This window comes from Ascaphus truei, chromosome 16 (assembly GCF_040206685.1).
Source record: "Ascaphus truei isolate aAscTru1 chromosome 16, aAscTru1.hap1, whole genome shotgun sequence".
Lineage (NCBI taxonomy): Eukaryota > Metazoa > Chordata > Amphibia > Anura > Ascaphidae > Ascaphus > Ascaphus truei.
In genome coordinates this window covers 45,164,364-45,181,156 of record NC_134498.1, presented here as the reverse complement: position 1 = coordinate 45,181,156, position 16,793 = coordinate 45,164,364, and the positions used below count along the sequence as shown (strand labels likewise).

Here is a 16,793-nt window from a genome sequence, read left to right as displayed (position 1 = left end):
ACATAAATGCTGTTACTTGGTTGCTTATGGTGCTGCAGGTATAATGAGTCTTCATTGGTCTTTTCACTGACTTCAGGGAACCAATAAACATCGAGCACTTAGATTTGGAATATTTAAATGAATGTACATCTGTGAATCGTTACTAAAGTTAGGATCGCACCAGATTTAACATTTTAAAAGATACTACAAAAAATATGTATCATTTATTGCACTTTTTAAATACTTAGGGGGCTATGCACTAAGCTCCGAGCTTTCGCCCGGGCCTGAAAAAAATTAGCATGTCCGATAAAAAATGAAGCCGGCGGCGCGATTCACTAAGGCCCTCAGCCCATTTTTTATCGGACGTGCCCAAAACTGGCTTATCGTGCGTGCAATGTATTTTCCCCCTGCTAGCGTTCTTAACCTTTACGTACGCTAGCTGATAGAAAAAAAAGCCGCTTGTAACATTTGCATGGAGATTTGCCATCTCCATGCAAGGCTGTTACAGGCGACCGTACAATAAATAAATACATTTTAATTATAGTGTACATGAGTAGGGGGTCTCCGGAGCTGAACAGCGTTGGTTTCAGGTCCGAGGACCCCCTACTTCAGGAGATACAGGCCCTGTTATAGGGTGCCGGTATCCCCTGCAGAATTTCAATGTCCCGGTCACGTGACGTGGACGCTTGAAAGTGCAGGGATACCGGCACCCCATAACGGGGCCTGTATCTCCTGAAGTAGGGGGTCCTCTGACCTGAAACCAACGCGGGTCAGCTCCGGAGACCCCCTGCACATCTATACTATAATGAAAATGTATATTAAAAAAAGAATTAACAAACATCAATACACGACCCCCTCCCCCCCTCTGCCCTAACACATACAGTACAATAATGTGCAAAATAACTATTATCCAGATATGGATAATAGATTATTTGCCCATTATTAAACACTGCATTAGCATACCTAAATAAAGTCAATAAAAACAGTAGCCAGCTAATCCAATCAATACAAGCAGTAACAACATCAACAATTATTTAATTAAACCATTAACCAATGAAACCAATTAATTCCTAAACCAACTCAAAATGAATAGTAACACTAACCAATCAAACCAATTAATTACAACAACATTAATGAATGTAAACATTAAAAGATAAATAAATACATTCCAACAATCTCTGAAAGAACCATAAAACGCATTAGCTAACATAATACAACATTAACTACAAACGAACACCAATCGCAAACATTTTATTACATTAAGCATGTAAAATACAAACAATGACATCCAAATAAGAAACTGACATTAAAAAAACCAACAGCAATACCAAGCCAGAAATGCCCCCCAAATATTGGCATAATAATGTATTCATCTGTACCCTAAAGTGGTACAGATTAATATATTATCAGTCAATGTCCCTCCCCCAAAAAAATCAAAAATCACATCCAATGAAAAAACTTGTAAAAAGAGACATTTACAAACATTCTATATATTACTTACCATTAGAAGCGGTGGCCCTCCGACTCCCGGGGTAACAGGAAGCTCACGTACCTTGAAGGCCTCCAACAGCATCCGATGCCATCCGCCATGAAGATCCGGATGAGATACCCCAATCTTCTTTTTTCTTTCTTTAATAACCTTCTTCTATCTTCATCTGTCACCATTTCTTGTTCTTCTTTATCTTCTTTCTTCATCTGTCAATCCAAAATACCCCATGTTAAATCCCAGCTGATGCTGTCTCGTCGGCTTCTTGGGCTCAAATGAGGCGTCACGGCCTTAAATAGGGCTTGCGACGGCACATTTAGCCTCAAAATGGTTAACAGCCACCTGATTGGCTGTTCAAACCATGTTCCGACTTTAATTTTTTTTTTTGACATGACGTCACTTAAAGGGAATGATGCCGGCCAATCAGAATGGCTGTGCTTCATTTGCCTTTAAGATGACGTCACGAAGCCGGCGTCACATGGTATTTCAGCCAATCAGATCGTGGGAACCAATTCCACACTCTGATTGGCTGAAATACCATGTGACGCCGGCCATTTTGGATTTTGTGACGTCATCTTAAAGGCAAATGAAGCACAGCCTTTCTGATTGGCTGTGAATGTTTGTAAATGTCTCTTTTTACAGGTTTTTTCATAGGATGTGATTTTTGATTTTTTGGGGGAGGCAAATTGACTGATAATATATTAATCTGTACCACTTTAGGGTACAGATGAATACATTATTATGCCAATATTTGGGGGGCATTTCTGGCTTGGTATTGCTGTTGGTTTTTTTAATGTCAGTTTCTTATTTGGATGTCATTGTTTGTATTTTTCATGCTTAATGTAATAAAATGTTTGCGATTGGTGTTTGTTTGTAGTTAATGTTGTATTATGTTAGCTAATGCGTTTTATGGTTCTTTCAGAGATTGTTGGAATGTATTTATTTATCTTTTAATGTTTACATTCATTAATGTTGTTGTAATTAATTGGTTTGATTGGTTAGTGTTACTTTTCATTTTGAGTTGGTTTAGGAATTAATTGGTTTCATTGGTTAATGGTTTAATTAAATAATTGTTGATGTTGTTACTGCTTGTATTGATTGGATTAGCTGGCTACTGTTTTTATTGACTTTATTTAGGTATGCTAATGCAGTGTTTAATAATGGGCAAATAAGCTATTATCCATATCTGGATAATAGTTATTTTGCACATTATTGTACTGTATGTGTTAGGGGGTGTATTTAGTTAGAAATATTGTTTAGTATTTTTGTTGGCACAACATTGGTACCGCAGGCCCGCGGGGACCCCGGGACTCCCGCGGGGACCCCGGGACGGCCGCGGGGACCCCGGGACGGCCGCGGGGTCAGCCGGGGACACCCGCCAGCCTGTTGTATTGGTTTTGCGCCTGCAAAAAGGTAAACAAATAATTTTTTCTAAGTCCAGCTTTTTTTATCACCTGCCTTTAGCTGGTGAGCTTTATTCAGTGCAACTTTCACGTACGATCAGTTTGCGTTGCTTAGTGAATCCCGCAGAAGGGCAGGATTTCGTGCAAACAGCTGATCGTACGATCAAAGTTGGACTTAGAAAAAATTTCAAGAAAAAGCCCGTTTTAGAGCGCAAAGTGCCTGTTTGCGCGACTTAGTGCATAGCGCTCGGCGGAACTTCACGTTCAAAAACCACTTTGTGTTCTTAAAACGACTTATCACTGCTTAGTGCATAGCCCCCAATGTCACTCAGCAGAACCCCACAGATACCTATCCTACTGATAGTACATCTGTGTCCTCTTTCTTTATCTTAAGACAGGGGCACTCAACTCCAGTCCTCAAGACCCCCCAACAGTTCAGGTTTTAAGAATATCCCAGCTTCAGCACAGGTGGCTCAATCAGAGGCTCAGTCAAAGACTGATTGAGCTACCTGTGCTGAAGCTGGGATATCCTTAAAACCTGACCTGTTGGGGGGTCTTGAGGACTGTAGTTGAGCACCCCTGTCTTAAGAGGTCATCCTTTATACTCCAAAGTAACTGTTCTGGTCGTTTTCAGACGAAGACCCCATTATCGCCCAATTCCTAACTCATTGGTTCTAATTTCTAAGATCTGAAAACTTATTCCCATTAACAGCTACTTTCTGTGGCATTTTAACCTTGCTTTGACTTTTCTATGGTTTTGGGCAGTGGTTATTTTTCTCCCTTCTCAGTGTCTTACTAATGAATGCTTCATTAGTTTTGGCAAGTCAGTGTCTTAGAATGCACATGTTCCGTCCCTTGCCAGGCAGGTGAAAAGAAAGCATTATTATGCAGTTCAGATCCAGCTGTGTCCAGGTGTTGTTCATTAACATTTGATAGTGCTATTATTGTATAGTACTAGAGTACTAATGATTACAATATAAAATGTAAAGCTACATTAGCAGATCTTTATTACATACAATTTATTTATTTTTAGTACATCTGTCTGGCAAAATCAAGACTATACACGTTAATAATAATAATTTGTTCTTGTATAGCGCTGCTAGTTTTACGTAGCTCTTTACAGAGACATTTTGCAGACACGGTTCCTACCCTGTGGAGCTTACAATCTATGTTTTTGGGCCTGAGGCACAGGGAGATAAAGTAACTTGCCCAAGGTCACAAGGAGCTGTCTTCGAAGCAGACTCTGTTTCCTAATGTTACTTTTATGTCTGAAGCGTTTATTCCCATTATGTGTCATTTGTATTATTTGTTATTTATATGATTATGTCACGTGTATTGTGAAGCGTGAGGTACATTAATGGCGCTATATAAATAAAGATATACATACAGTATAAATAAAAGACCATAAACATGTACTGTACAAAAACTGCCAAAAAGCAGTAAATAAATAAATGGCACATTATTCAAGTATCATTCCCCCCTTTGCCATTGTAAGCCAATAATCTTACAACAGAAAAAAGTCATAAACCATGCTTCAATGCAATAAAAAGTCGACAAACACTGCATAGAAAGATATACAAACAACTAGAGCTACAATAGAAAAAGATATACAGTACCAGTCTGACAGAGAGGCAAAATGAGACTTGGCATTTTGGGCAAAAAAAACAGCCTTTTATCAAGGTTCTTGCTTTTTTGCCTGAAATGTCAAGTTTCCTTTGTCTTTATTTTTATATATATATATATATATATATATATATATATATATATATATATATATGTCTATCTATCTATCTATCTATCTATCTATCTATCTATCTATCTATCTATATCTATATATATATCGTCATTACACCACCCCTCCTCCCGCCCCCCAATCATTTTGTAAAAATTACAAAAAAAAACAAATCCAAAACACAAAAATAATTTGGAACCAAAGCTCCATCAGAACACACACTTATTTTTTTGTTTTTGTTTTTTGGAACCAAAACACCAGTGGAAGTGCCCACCCTTACTTTACAAACCACGCCATTCCAACGCGGCTGTCACTGAACTCTCACTCACGCTACACCTTTCACTCCCAGACTGTGGCTGCTGCCCCAAGACCCCAAGAGGCATGTTGGCACTGACATATACTGGACCTCCCAGGATCGCCCTATGCTACTAGAGCAAATCAACCAGGCGGATCTCAGAAAGCTTTGCGCCGCAGAACAGAATGCATTGCGTTTAAAATGATTTATTTATTTTAATTACACGGGGACCCCCTGCTTCGTTAGATACTTACCTCTGTAGTGGTGCCGGTATCTCTGCGAAGTATAAATGTCCCACTCATGCTGGCCAATAGGAAGCTGCAATGGATGACGTCCCGGTTTCCTATTGGCCAGTGTGACGGGGGATATTTCAAACCGCCATTATGTTAGGCACACAGTTCCCTACCTGCATAAATACCAGCATCGACACAGAGGTAAGTATCTCTGGAAGCAGGGGTCCCCATAGCTGAAATTAACACCGGTAATGAGTTACACTGACTGAAGGATTGATTGAAACTAAAAGGCAGCCATTAATTGAACCCAGTGACGCAGGATCATTGCTGATTGATCATGGGAGAACCAATCGATCGGCAGCTTAGATAATTGGTTCTCAATAAAGGTAATCAAAGTAATCAATTAAAACAAAAGGTTTTTGTTTTTTAAACATTGAGGTGATAAAAACAGTGTCCATCCTAAGCATGAATAGTCCCTTTAAAGACATACTAAGATGCATTGTAATAGACAGTACGCTCCCTTCAAAATTCAGGGCAGTTGTAATAGTTCACTCTTAGCTTTTTGACTGTACTGAAAATCAGATAAAGTAGCTGGGTATATTTCTATCTTTGGATGTTCTTTTAGTAAGGGGCTCATGATACTTGGCCTAGGTTTTCAGTATTGCCTGGGTCTAAGAAATACAGCCGGGAGATAATAAAATGGAATTTCTTCAGTGTCCTCGAGTACAAGGTTATCACGCTTCTAGAAAGCTATCATCACATTTAGTATCTCTGGGGGACGGGGCTACAAAAAAAATGTTCTATCCTGAAAAGGACCGAAAGAAGAGACGGCAATGATAAGGGTCCGTGTTTGCCCGTTTCTTGCTGACGTGTGCCAATCATATTGCGATGATAATGGACGAAATTAATAAATCCCGTCAGTGCCATCCGACAAGATCTGAAAAAGAATGGGAAGGGATTATGAACGGCAGAGTGTGGAAATCAGCCTTCATCTATTGTGCTTGACATTGTATCATTCTGCAGGTCTGGCCTTTTTATGTTTCTTTTTGACAAAAGATATGTTACGCTTCATGGACTGAGGCAGGGGTGGTCAACTCCAGCCCTCAAGCCCACCCCCAGAACAGGTCAGGTTTTCAGGATATCCCTGCTTCAGCACAGGTGGCTCAATCAGTGGCTCAGTCTAAGACTGCGCCTCTGATTGAGCCACCTTTGCTCAAGCAAGGACTGATTTAGCCACCGGTGCTGAAGCAGGGATATCCTGAAAACCTCACCAGTTGGAGGGGGTGGGGGGGCTTGAGGGCTGTAGTTGAGCCCCCTGCCCTAAGCTATGTCAAGTTTAAGAGGCCCCAAAAATGAGAAATAGATTTACTATTCTGACTGAAGGAACCATTGCAAATATAAAAGTGCACTCAGGGCGAACCAGATGGACTTTTTGGGTGAGCGAGCGAGCGAAGTGAAGAATTGCACTAGACTTTGTGTGCTTGTTTTTTTGTGCGCGTGTTCTCTCTCCACAGGCCAAACGCCTTGACCCATTCTGATGATATTTTGAGGGTACCTTTCTGAAGGAAGTTTCATCCGGATCGGTGCATCCCCCATCCTAGAATTCATTCTTTGTGGTTTTTTTTTGTTTTTTATTTGTGATAAAAAAATTAATCATCGACCGGATTCTTGATACAAAACATTACATTTATTATTTTGCAACTTGTACTAAATTTTCAAACAATTTGCTTGAACCATTCCAGAGAAATTAAATATAAAAAAATAAAATACATTTGGTAACCACGGTAACAAACACTGTGCATACTAATAGCTACATCCATGTAGATGCACATACATGATCAGACTCCATGACTAGTTTTTTGGATAAGTATATACTTTTTCATTTTCCACTTCACATTTTAATTCCCCCCCCCTTTTTATTTATAAATTGTTACCAATAAAGGTTTTTTTTTTCTTTCTATAATCTCTTCAGATGCTGTTAATGGTCTGTCTATAATGGTTAATATATACACACAATATAGAGGTAAATGGATAGGGGATGATTTGTGGGGGTAAAGTTGTGGCCAAACAGCCACGGCGAAACGTCCCATTCCCCTGAGGAGAGCTTTTGGAACGGCTGCTGCAAGACAGCAGCTAAAAACATCATTTCTGTGCTACTGTTTCTGCGATTGACCTTCCAGAAGCAGCCACTGCATGATTTCATTTTATTTTTCTGCTTTTTGAAAAACACTTTCAGATTAGAGATAAAATTTTATGAAACATGTATAACTGTTTGCTACAGAGATTCAATTATATTTACACCTTCTACCTCTTCCCAAACTCTTTGTTTGAGCGATTTCGGCGCACTTCGTTAAGGCTGTACCGTTGCCTCGGTGTATACAACACACGCCTGAGTGATGTGTAACTGTAATACTCCAAGGACAGCAAAAGGACTGGAGCGGAAATGATGTAAAAAGGATTTCTAATCATTAGGTGAAAGAAATGGCCACTTACTCTCACTTATGTTTCATGTTTGTATCATTGTAATGATCTCGCAGAGAACATAAGCTCTTAACGTACGTCATCTGTTTCCTATGACTTATGGTTTTTAAAACATATCAAAATGGCGGACTTGAATCTATGATTAACCCTTTCAGTGTGTGATTTCCTACCGGGTTAAAGAGATATAAAATCTACATCATATTTCTCAATGCTTTTCTGATTGACGAAGTCACAGGTCTCATAGTGTTGCATTCTGTCAGCTACTGTCCATTTGGCTGCCAACATGTTAAATCCGCCATGCCATCTACTTGGCTGCTTCACACAGGTGGTCAGTTATTTCCTGTATTTGGCTAGGCCGCAAGGGGCGGAACAAACTCCAAACTGCCTGGCAGGCAGCAGCTATTCCATCTCTCTTTTATCCCAACTACCAAACTAATGGTTGGTGAGCACATCCTATTGGTTATCAGGCAGAAGAGAGTCAGTGTATCTGCAGCCTGCACTCCATGGAATGTATGTCCTGATCTATTTATCTGGTAGGATGGAATGTTATGACTTGTGTTCACCATCCCAGGTCCTCCTCCATGCTCCATGATGTGGCCAGAAAGGTGACACTGCTACTCAAAACCCAGAACTTATATTATTGAGCACCTAACAGACGGAACAATATCTGTGTTATCAATTTCCCGCGCATAACTAGGCTTATGCTCAATAATACATCCTAATTCATGCATGTCTTAGATCGCTGGTTTATGGACCTGTATATGCTAATACATTGTTCTCGCTCACCTTTTGAGGATATTTCTAGCATTTAGATTCTCTGGGGTTATGAGCATTGTAGAAAATTGTCAGGCTGCATGATTTTCAGCGCCACTGTTTAGACAGATTTTGACAGTGTAGATTAATTCATTACCTTCAGGCTGCATGTCCATATACACAGCTGCGTCCCATGTCACAAGTACAACTGTGGTTCAAGTTTTCCTACTGAACAAAGAAGTGCTGTGATGGAGCACTAAGTACAATAGGCATACTGTATAAAATGTTTAAGTAACGTTGAAAACGATACAAACTAACATCGCTGTGTGTCTGGCAGTTACCTTAGAAGATATTTCTGAGTGTGTACCACAAATATATAATATGTTTTATTTTTATTACAAGATTTTGTGAATTTACTTTAGGTTGTGATCACTTTTAATGGGCCAAGAATAAGTTTTCACATAGATGCATTTATAGTGTACAGAGCATTCCAAACCTCAAGGGACTCTTCCTCAGGAGGATCCAAACCTCACGGGACTCTTCCTCAGGAGGATCCAAACCTCACGGGACTCTTCTTCAGGAGGATCCAAACCTCACGGGACTCTTCTTCAGGAGGATCCAAACCTCACAGGACTCTTCTTCAGGAGTTTTCCAAACCTCACGGGACTCTTCTTCAGGAGTTTTCCAAACCTCACGGGACTCTTCTTCAGGAGCTCCCAAACCTCACAGGACTCTTCCTCAGGAGGATCTAAACCTCACAGGACTCTTCCTCAGGAGGATCTAAACCTCACAGGACTCTTCTTCAGGAGTTTTCCAAACCTTAGAGGACTCTTCCTCAGGAGGATCTCTCTACGCTACAATTTCATCTATGAAGAACTCTCTTGTTGGTGCCTGTAAAGGCGTTGATGCCTACAATGAATCCCCTGGACCAATACAGCTACCAGAACTTTGAACGGCAGGATTTTGCAAAGTAAGCTGTGTGATTTAGTGAAGCTTTGCAAGCGGGAACATATTGAATACACACATACTGTAAAGAATGAACTATGAGTTTGATTTAACACCATTCCTTGTGACAGGGAATATGTAATTATACGTTTTAGAGGAGGAAAAGGATGGGGTATAATAAAAAAACGTAGTGAGATGGGTATAATAGATATATACACTTTTCCCTAGCATTATACCAAGACACAAATAGAATGACAAGCATTTTGTTACCATGAGAAAGTGGCGAGGGGGAGAGGTATTGAGCCTTTAATAGATTTTTCAGTGATTTCTGATATCAGTTTTAAATGCTATTTAGGGAAACCGTGTCTAGTTGTATTATTTATTATTTGTGTATTCTGTTTGTATAACAATCAATAATGAACGTATATGACATTGGATGAATAATTAACAGGGACTCCAGTATATTACTGATGTGTTTTCACCTACAGTATAAAATATTAAAATTCATTCTAAAGAATGATGATGCTTTTTCAATTCAGGATATATTATGTATAGGCATTTAATTTGCTTTCATGCATTTTCCACAAAAAAAAATTATTACTTGTAATTACTTTTTATTTGAATGGGTATTTTATTTGGAGGTATCTTTTTGTGCTGGAATGTGTGTATGGAGTATTCATTATGAATGCATTTAGAATACTTTTTCTCGGTTTGTATTTAAAGGGGAAATGTGTGAATCCCGGATGATGGGAATGTCACGAAACGCGCTGGGGATAGACTTGGCCGAGTAACAATGCTTCTATACAATATCTTGATATTCTGCGGTAAAGTTATAAAGTAAAGTGAATGCATTTAAAATGGAATTGGTGCCGTCGGTGCTTGAGAAGTACTTACAAAAAGCAGTTTTCACAATGACCTAAGGGCCTTATTTATATATTCGCTGTATATAGAATTACCCACTTAATCACAAAAACTTTGAACACTGGCGTAGAACCAGCAACCGTGAGTTTTCTGCTTGGATGTTTAGTCTAATTCCACAATAATTCATCTGAATGAAATTCACGCACAAAGCTACATACAGGAATAATATGGAGGCATTGCTTTTTAATGTTGAACTTTTGTGTTATTGACAGGCATTGTAATGAATTGCAAACAATGATTATTTTTTAATTAGTAATAATTAACTTAATAAACTTCAGGTTCTTTATTAAATATGTGCTCTGATTTGATATTTAAGGCTGTTTCCGCTTCAATTATTTAATTACAGGTCTTGATATGAAACTAATCATGCAGACATCTACACAAACCTGGCTTACCAACAGGGCAAAAATCATTAAACAATCATTACTATCAACTGACATTGGCCTGTAATTTTTGCAGTTGATGGGGGAGTTGATGCTTGATGAACAATCCAATTAAAACTGGCAACAAAAGGCCTAAAATGTCAGCCAAATTGCTTTTTAATAGTCATTGCAGCCGTCACAAAACATAAACACAGAAATCCCTACAGAAGCATAAAAGCTTCTGAAGCAATCATAGAAAATGAATAATTTTAGCAGCCGGAGAATTCTCTTTAACACAGGAGCGCTCATTAAAATATTTTGTCCTAGTGAATTTATATATTACAAATGTAATGTGTGTAAAGCAAAAGAAATAATAAGCGAATGTGATTATGCTGGGTTACTTTTGGGGAGCGTTAAAATTGTATCTGCTCTTTTTGAAGTTGCGGTTATTTCATGAATTTGATCACATTTGAATAATTTAATAAACGGCGTAGAGGAAGAAGAATTGAGAGGCTAATTAATACGAACTATTGTAAAACTGTAGTGCAGAGCGGTGGATGCAGAAGAATATATTTTCACAAAGAATAGTAACTATATCTGCTGTTTATTCTTCATACATGTATTCTTCAATGTGCTCAGCTGGGTTATAGGTGTGGGGTTACAGGTGTGGTGTTATAGGTGTGGTGTTATAGGTGTGGGGTTACAGGTTTGGTGTTACAGGTGTGGGGTTACAGGTGTGGTGTTACCGTTGTGGTGTTATAGGTGTGGGGTTACAGGTGTGGTGTTACAGGTGTGGGGTTACAGGTGTGGGGTTACAGGTGGGGGGTTACAGGTGTGGGGTTACAGGTGTGGTGTTACAGGTGTGGTGTTATAGGTGTGGGGTTACAGGTGTGGTGTTACAGGTGTGGTGTTACAGGTGTGGGGTTACAGGTGTGGGGTTACAGGTGTGGGGTTATAGGTGTGGTGTTATAGGTGTGGTGTTATAGGTGTGGGGTTACAGGTGTGGTGTTACCGGTGTGGGGTTACAGGTGTGGGGTTACAGGTGTGGTGTTACCGGTGTGGGGTTACAGGTGTGGGGTTACAGGTGTGGGGTTACAGGTGTGGGGTTACAGGTGTGGTGTTACAGGTGTGGTGTTATAGGTGTGGTGTTATAGGTGTGGGGTTATAGGTGTGGGGTTACAGGTGTGGGGTTACAGGTGTAGGATGCTTTGGGTTTGATTCCGTGGGGACTGTTTATCAATACATTTTCTATGCAAATCTAGTGTAAAACAGCACCATATTCAGTCACAAAATAATTCCTATTGAAAGTAAGAAAAATAAGAAGGTTGGGGAGCCGTGTTTGTCCTTTCTTCCATGTAGTAACAAAGAAGGGAAAGGGAGTAAGTGGTATGATACCTTTTATTGGACCACATACTCTCTCCCTCCTTTGTTACTACTGTTGAAAGTAAGAATATTTAAAAGCACTATATTTCTGTATACAGAAGACGGTCTTCTTCCTCAGAGATGGATTACTATCAGAACGTCGCCTGTTTATGGCTGTTGAGGCCACGTGTTAGGGATGGACACACTGCATCAGGTGATGAAATTCTGCATCCAGTCAATGGATGTGCAATAATGCCAATTGGGTCTATACTGAAGTTAGGTGTGGGGGGGGGGGAGGATGGGAGCAATTAAATAACAATTAAATAACAATTAAAAACATCTATTTAAGTTAGTAGGCAAAGATGGGTGGGGTGCCGTGTTGATCCTTTCTGCGGTGTAGTAACAGAGGAGGGAGAGGGACTAGGGGATATGATAAATTTTATTGGACCAGCAAGTAGTTGATGTTACAAGCTTTCAAGCCTTTCAGGGTTCTTGGTCGGGTCTTACTCCTACCCTGAGAGGTTAGAAATCTTGTAACATATCCACTAGTTGTTGGTCCAATAAATAGTATCATACACCCTACTCTCTATTCAAGTAAGTGGCAGTTTCCATCCCTACCCTAGCACACTGTAGTGAATCCCAGGGTAAGAGTTTCTCGGCAGTAGTACCCGATTGCCACTGATACTTTAATAAATAACCCCCAAAGGAGGTAAATACAGTGTTTAATAAAAGCAAATGTGAGGTAGAGTCACAATAGGACGTGTGAAACAATTAGCAAGCTGTTTGCTCTAACATTGGGCAGTTAACACAATAGAATGCGATTTTATTCCTGATTTTAACTGATAAAAATAAGTGACAACTGTTCTAATTTTAGCCATTTTCAGACTGCTTAATACATATACGTGCTGCTAGCCAATAAATTAGTGAGGCAAGTGAAGGCCGGTATTATCCACGTTAGACCTGTTATGACTACACAAATATTATTTCCTCTGGGGGTATCATAATACGTTGATGATCTGATTAAACAGTAAGTATGCAATAATGGAAATTATAATCTCCCCGGGTGATATCACATAATCCATCTGATAAAATTACCTGCAATGCCTGTTATAACTCACTCTTCACTTAGAGATCAATAGGCTGACAAAATAATTGTCCATTTTACAGTTTTATTTATGAACAGACATTGGTTCTTCTTTATATCTGTAACTGTCCTATTCATCCCACTGCCAGAGCCCGTTTCAGAAGAGGAAGGGGGTGTAACTTTGTAAATGGTTGCTATAGAAACAAAAAATGCTTTGTTACATTATAATACATTCAAAATGTCATTCAGAGGTTTTTTTTTTTTTTAAATGCAACAAGTATTTTCTCATTGTACAGAACTGATTTATTTTAAGAAAAACAAACACATGTAGGATATTGCTTGGTCTGCAGCTTTGAGGAAAAATAGCACAACGTTTCAGGGGTCTAAGCCCCTTGGTCAAATGTCCCTGACCCCTGAAAAGGAGTGATGTCCTTTCCTGAGTTTTTACAAAATAAACCTTTTTTTGGGGGGGGGGGGCGGGGGGGATTGTACCTTTAAGCATCTCAATAATATTGAGTTTAAAATGAAAATAGGATGGGTTTGACTGCTGTTGCTCTCTATAGCTCGAGTCTAGATAGTGAGGTCAGGTTTTCATGGTTGTTGTAAGCGCGCTCGGGGGGGAATTGTCCGCGGGGAAATAACAGGAGAAAAGTAGGCCGTTTAGCCAGGGAGTTTCTGCTGTGATATTTATTGTAGACTAATTTTCCAAATGGGGTGATTGTACTTTTTACCGGCCCGGGAATAAACCGTTCATTGGTTGATCTAAAAAAAAAAAATTGCAAGTCATTAGGGGATTATAGCCTGCAGTTTAGCATTTATTTCTGTAAAGTTCTTTCAGGAAAAGGCATAAAACAGCATTTATGATTTAGAAGTGGTAAGCTTTTTAATAGCTTGTGTAAAGAATGCACTTTGAACAGAACACACCGAGAGCGATGGGCAGGGTAATTATTGCTACTTCCAATGAGCCTTTACACCAAGGGGGGCTCAACTCCAGTCCTCAAGTCCCCCATAAGGTCAGGTTTTAAGGATACCCGGCTTCAGCACAGGTGGCTCAATCAGTTCCTGCTTCAGCACAGGTGGCGCAATTAGTCCCTGCTTCAGCACAGGTGACTCACTCAGTCCCTGCTTCAGCATAGGTGGCTCAATCACTCCCAGCTTCAGCACAGGTGTGCAATCAGTCCTTGCTTCAGCACAGTGGGCGCAATTAGTCCCTGCTTCAGCACAGGTGGTGCAATCAGTCCCTGCTTCAGCACAGGTGCCTCAGACGGTCCCTGCTTCCACATAGGTGGCTCAATCAGTCCCAGCTTCAGCACAGGTGGGCTCAGTCTTTGAGCCACTGATTGAGCCACCTGTGCTGAAGTTGGGATATCCTTAAATCCTGACGTGTTGGGCGGTGTTGAGGACTGCAGTTAAATTTCGTGTAAATACCTCCTGGTTTAAGTCCCTCTGTTACAGAATGAGAGCCAGGAAGCCGTGTGTCCGAGGACTAAACGGACACTCCCATCTTCACAAAGGGAAGTCGGACCCTAATAATAGACGATTGCCCATGTTTACTAAGTGGTGCTCTGCCATAAGACCCCTTCTGATAGCCGGGATAGCCAGGATGCACTTGGCCGCCATGCTCCCCCCTCCAAGTGATGCGCAAGGTGGAGATGCAGCGCTATGTACATTAATGGCGCTATATAAATAAAGACATACAATACAATACAATTGTGCTACTTCTGTATATGGCGAATAAATTCTGCCGGTGAAATTATAATGAACTACAGATTTTCATGGAAAAGTCATTTTATTGATTCTTTCAGATGTTTCAATTAATGCATTTTGCCTTTATTGCAGATTTTTTCTACAATTGTAGAAGAAAACCCCTACAGCGTGATAACTAATAGTGACAAGTATAAAATCAGGGATTTGCTTTAGCTGTGGGCAAAAATCAGCATTAGATCACAAACTGTATTTTTTTACAGAAATAGTTCAGCTGTTTATATTTTATTTATAATTAAAGCAGGAATACTACATTCCTTTTATTTGACATATTATTTGTATATGTAAAGCCTGTGACAATGTATAATTCTACATTCTTACCTAAGCCGGCAATCGTTTGGTGCTCCTGTTATATATCTGTAACAATCCTGATTGTGCCTAACGAAATGGCCGCCTTCTAACTTTGTGCTGCAGTCTGTGAAATGCTGCAGCTGATATGTAACATTATATTACTAAGTGTAACACATTGTTACCGCTTTCAGAGTAATAGAGTCTGCTGTTTGGAACACAGCAAGCGATCTGTTTGTGATACTTTGTCGCCAAAGGGCAGAGCTCAAAAAGTTGTCAGAGCCTATTTCAAAAGAAGAAGTGGATATGACTTTCTAAATGGTTGCAGAAGCAACCAAAGAATGATCCGTGCATTAAAAAATCATTACAAATGGCATTAGGAGTTAAAAAAAATGCAGACAGTATTATCTAAGACTACATACATGATTTATTCAAAAAAACATATAGGATTTTTCACGCTTTCCTGCATTAATATAGCCAAGTTTTTTCTCCCACCCCCCAGTTCTTTATATTTGGCTGCAAGAAATGAATAAATCGTCAGCATATATAAATATATAGCAAATATTTTATTACATAAAAATAATATTCTGAAAGAGAGATCCCACTTCCGCAGAAATAGCTGCTTTCGCCACGCTGTAGACACACACAATAAATACAAAGAGATGTACGCATTGTACGAGACGCTGTGCTGTGCGTGTGTGCCTCCTGTTTATTAGCTGCTGTTACTTGTAATCAGTTGTTTCACTGCCTTGTTCTTTTTGGCTTGATGTTTCAGAGATACCTGGCAGCCCACGGAACCAGTTCACATTCCGCCCGCTCCCTCCTCCTCCTCCACCACCGCACGCATGCACCTGCAGCCGGCAGCCTTCTCAGGCACTGACTACTCTCCAAAGGAGCTCCATGACGACTCGGAGCCAGCCAAGTCCGGCTACTGCAAACCCTCCCGCCAGTACTCAAGACTCCGTGCACCTGCACAACAGCTGGGTCCTCAACAGCAACATACCACTGGAGACCAGGTGCGTTCCAAGTGTGAGCAAAACCGCTCTTCAAATTGCAGGCAAGATGTAACAGGCATTTTTGGATGGTATGGGAAATAAGAATACCCCTTGTGAGCACATTCACATGTCCCAGACAGGTCTGCAACCCTGCCTTTCTCCATTATCTCCCAGCATGCAATGCTTCCACTGCAGCCAAGGATTCTGGGAAATGACAATGAGCAAACAATGTCTCCTTTTGCTTCTTAGCCATTTGTTTGTATGCATGTACTGTATGTACATGAAACATAAACCATCTTTATTTATGTAGCTCCATTAGTGTACGTAGCGCTTCACAGCAGTAATACGCGTGACAGTCATATAAACAACAAATAATACAAGTAACACATAATGGGCATGATTCAGACATAAAAGTAACATTTAGGAAAAGGAGACCCTGCCCCGAAGAGCTTACAATCTAATTGGTAAGAAAGTAGTAAGAACGTACAGAGACAGCAGGAAGGTATTCGGGTAAGTGCGCTTGTAAGTGGCCGAAGTCGATGTATGAGTGTGTGAGGTTTAAAGTATCAGCCACGGAGCTACCCATGTGCTTCGTTAAGGAGGTGGGGTTTAAGATGGGTCTTAAAGGTGGATAGAGAGGGTGCAAGTCAGATATTGAGGGGAAGGGCATTCCAGAGGTGTGGGGCAGTCAGTGAGAATTGTTTAAGGCA

The 16,793-nt window shown here is 40.1% G+C and overlaps 1 protein-coding gene across 5 annotated transcripts in view; it reads left to right on the top strand.

Moving 5' to 3' along the window:
- Positions 1 to 16,793, top strand: part of TENM1 (teneurin transmembrane protein 1) — a 318,544-nt gene that overhangs the window by 127,274 nt on the left and 174,477 nt on the right. For all 5 annotated transcript variants that reach the window (XM_075573424.1, XM_075573422.1, XM_075573423.1 and 2 more), the window contains one exon: positions 15,864 to 16,104. In XM_075573424.1, coding sequence (XP_075429539.1) covers positions 15,864 to 16,104 — 241 coding nt within the window. The remainder of the gene's footprint in view (positions 1 to 15,863; positions 16,105 to 16,793) is intronic.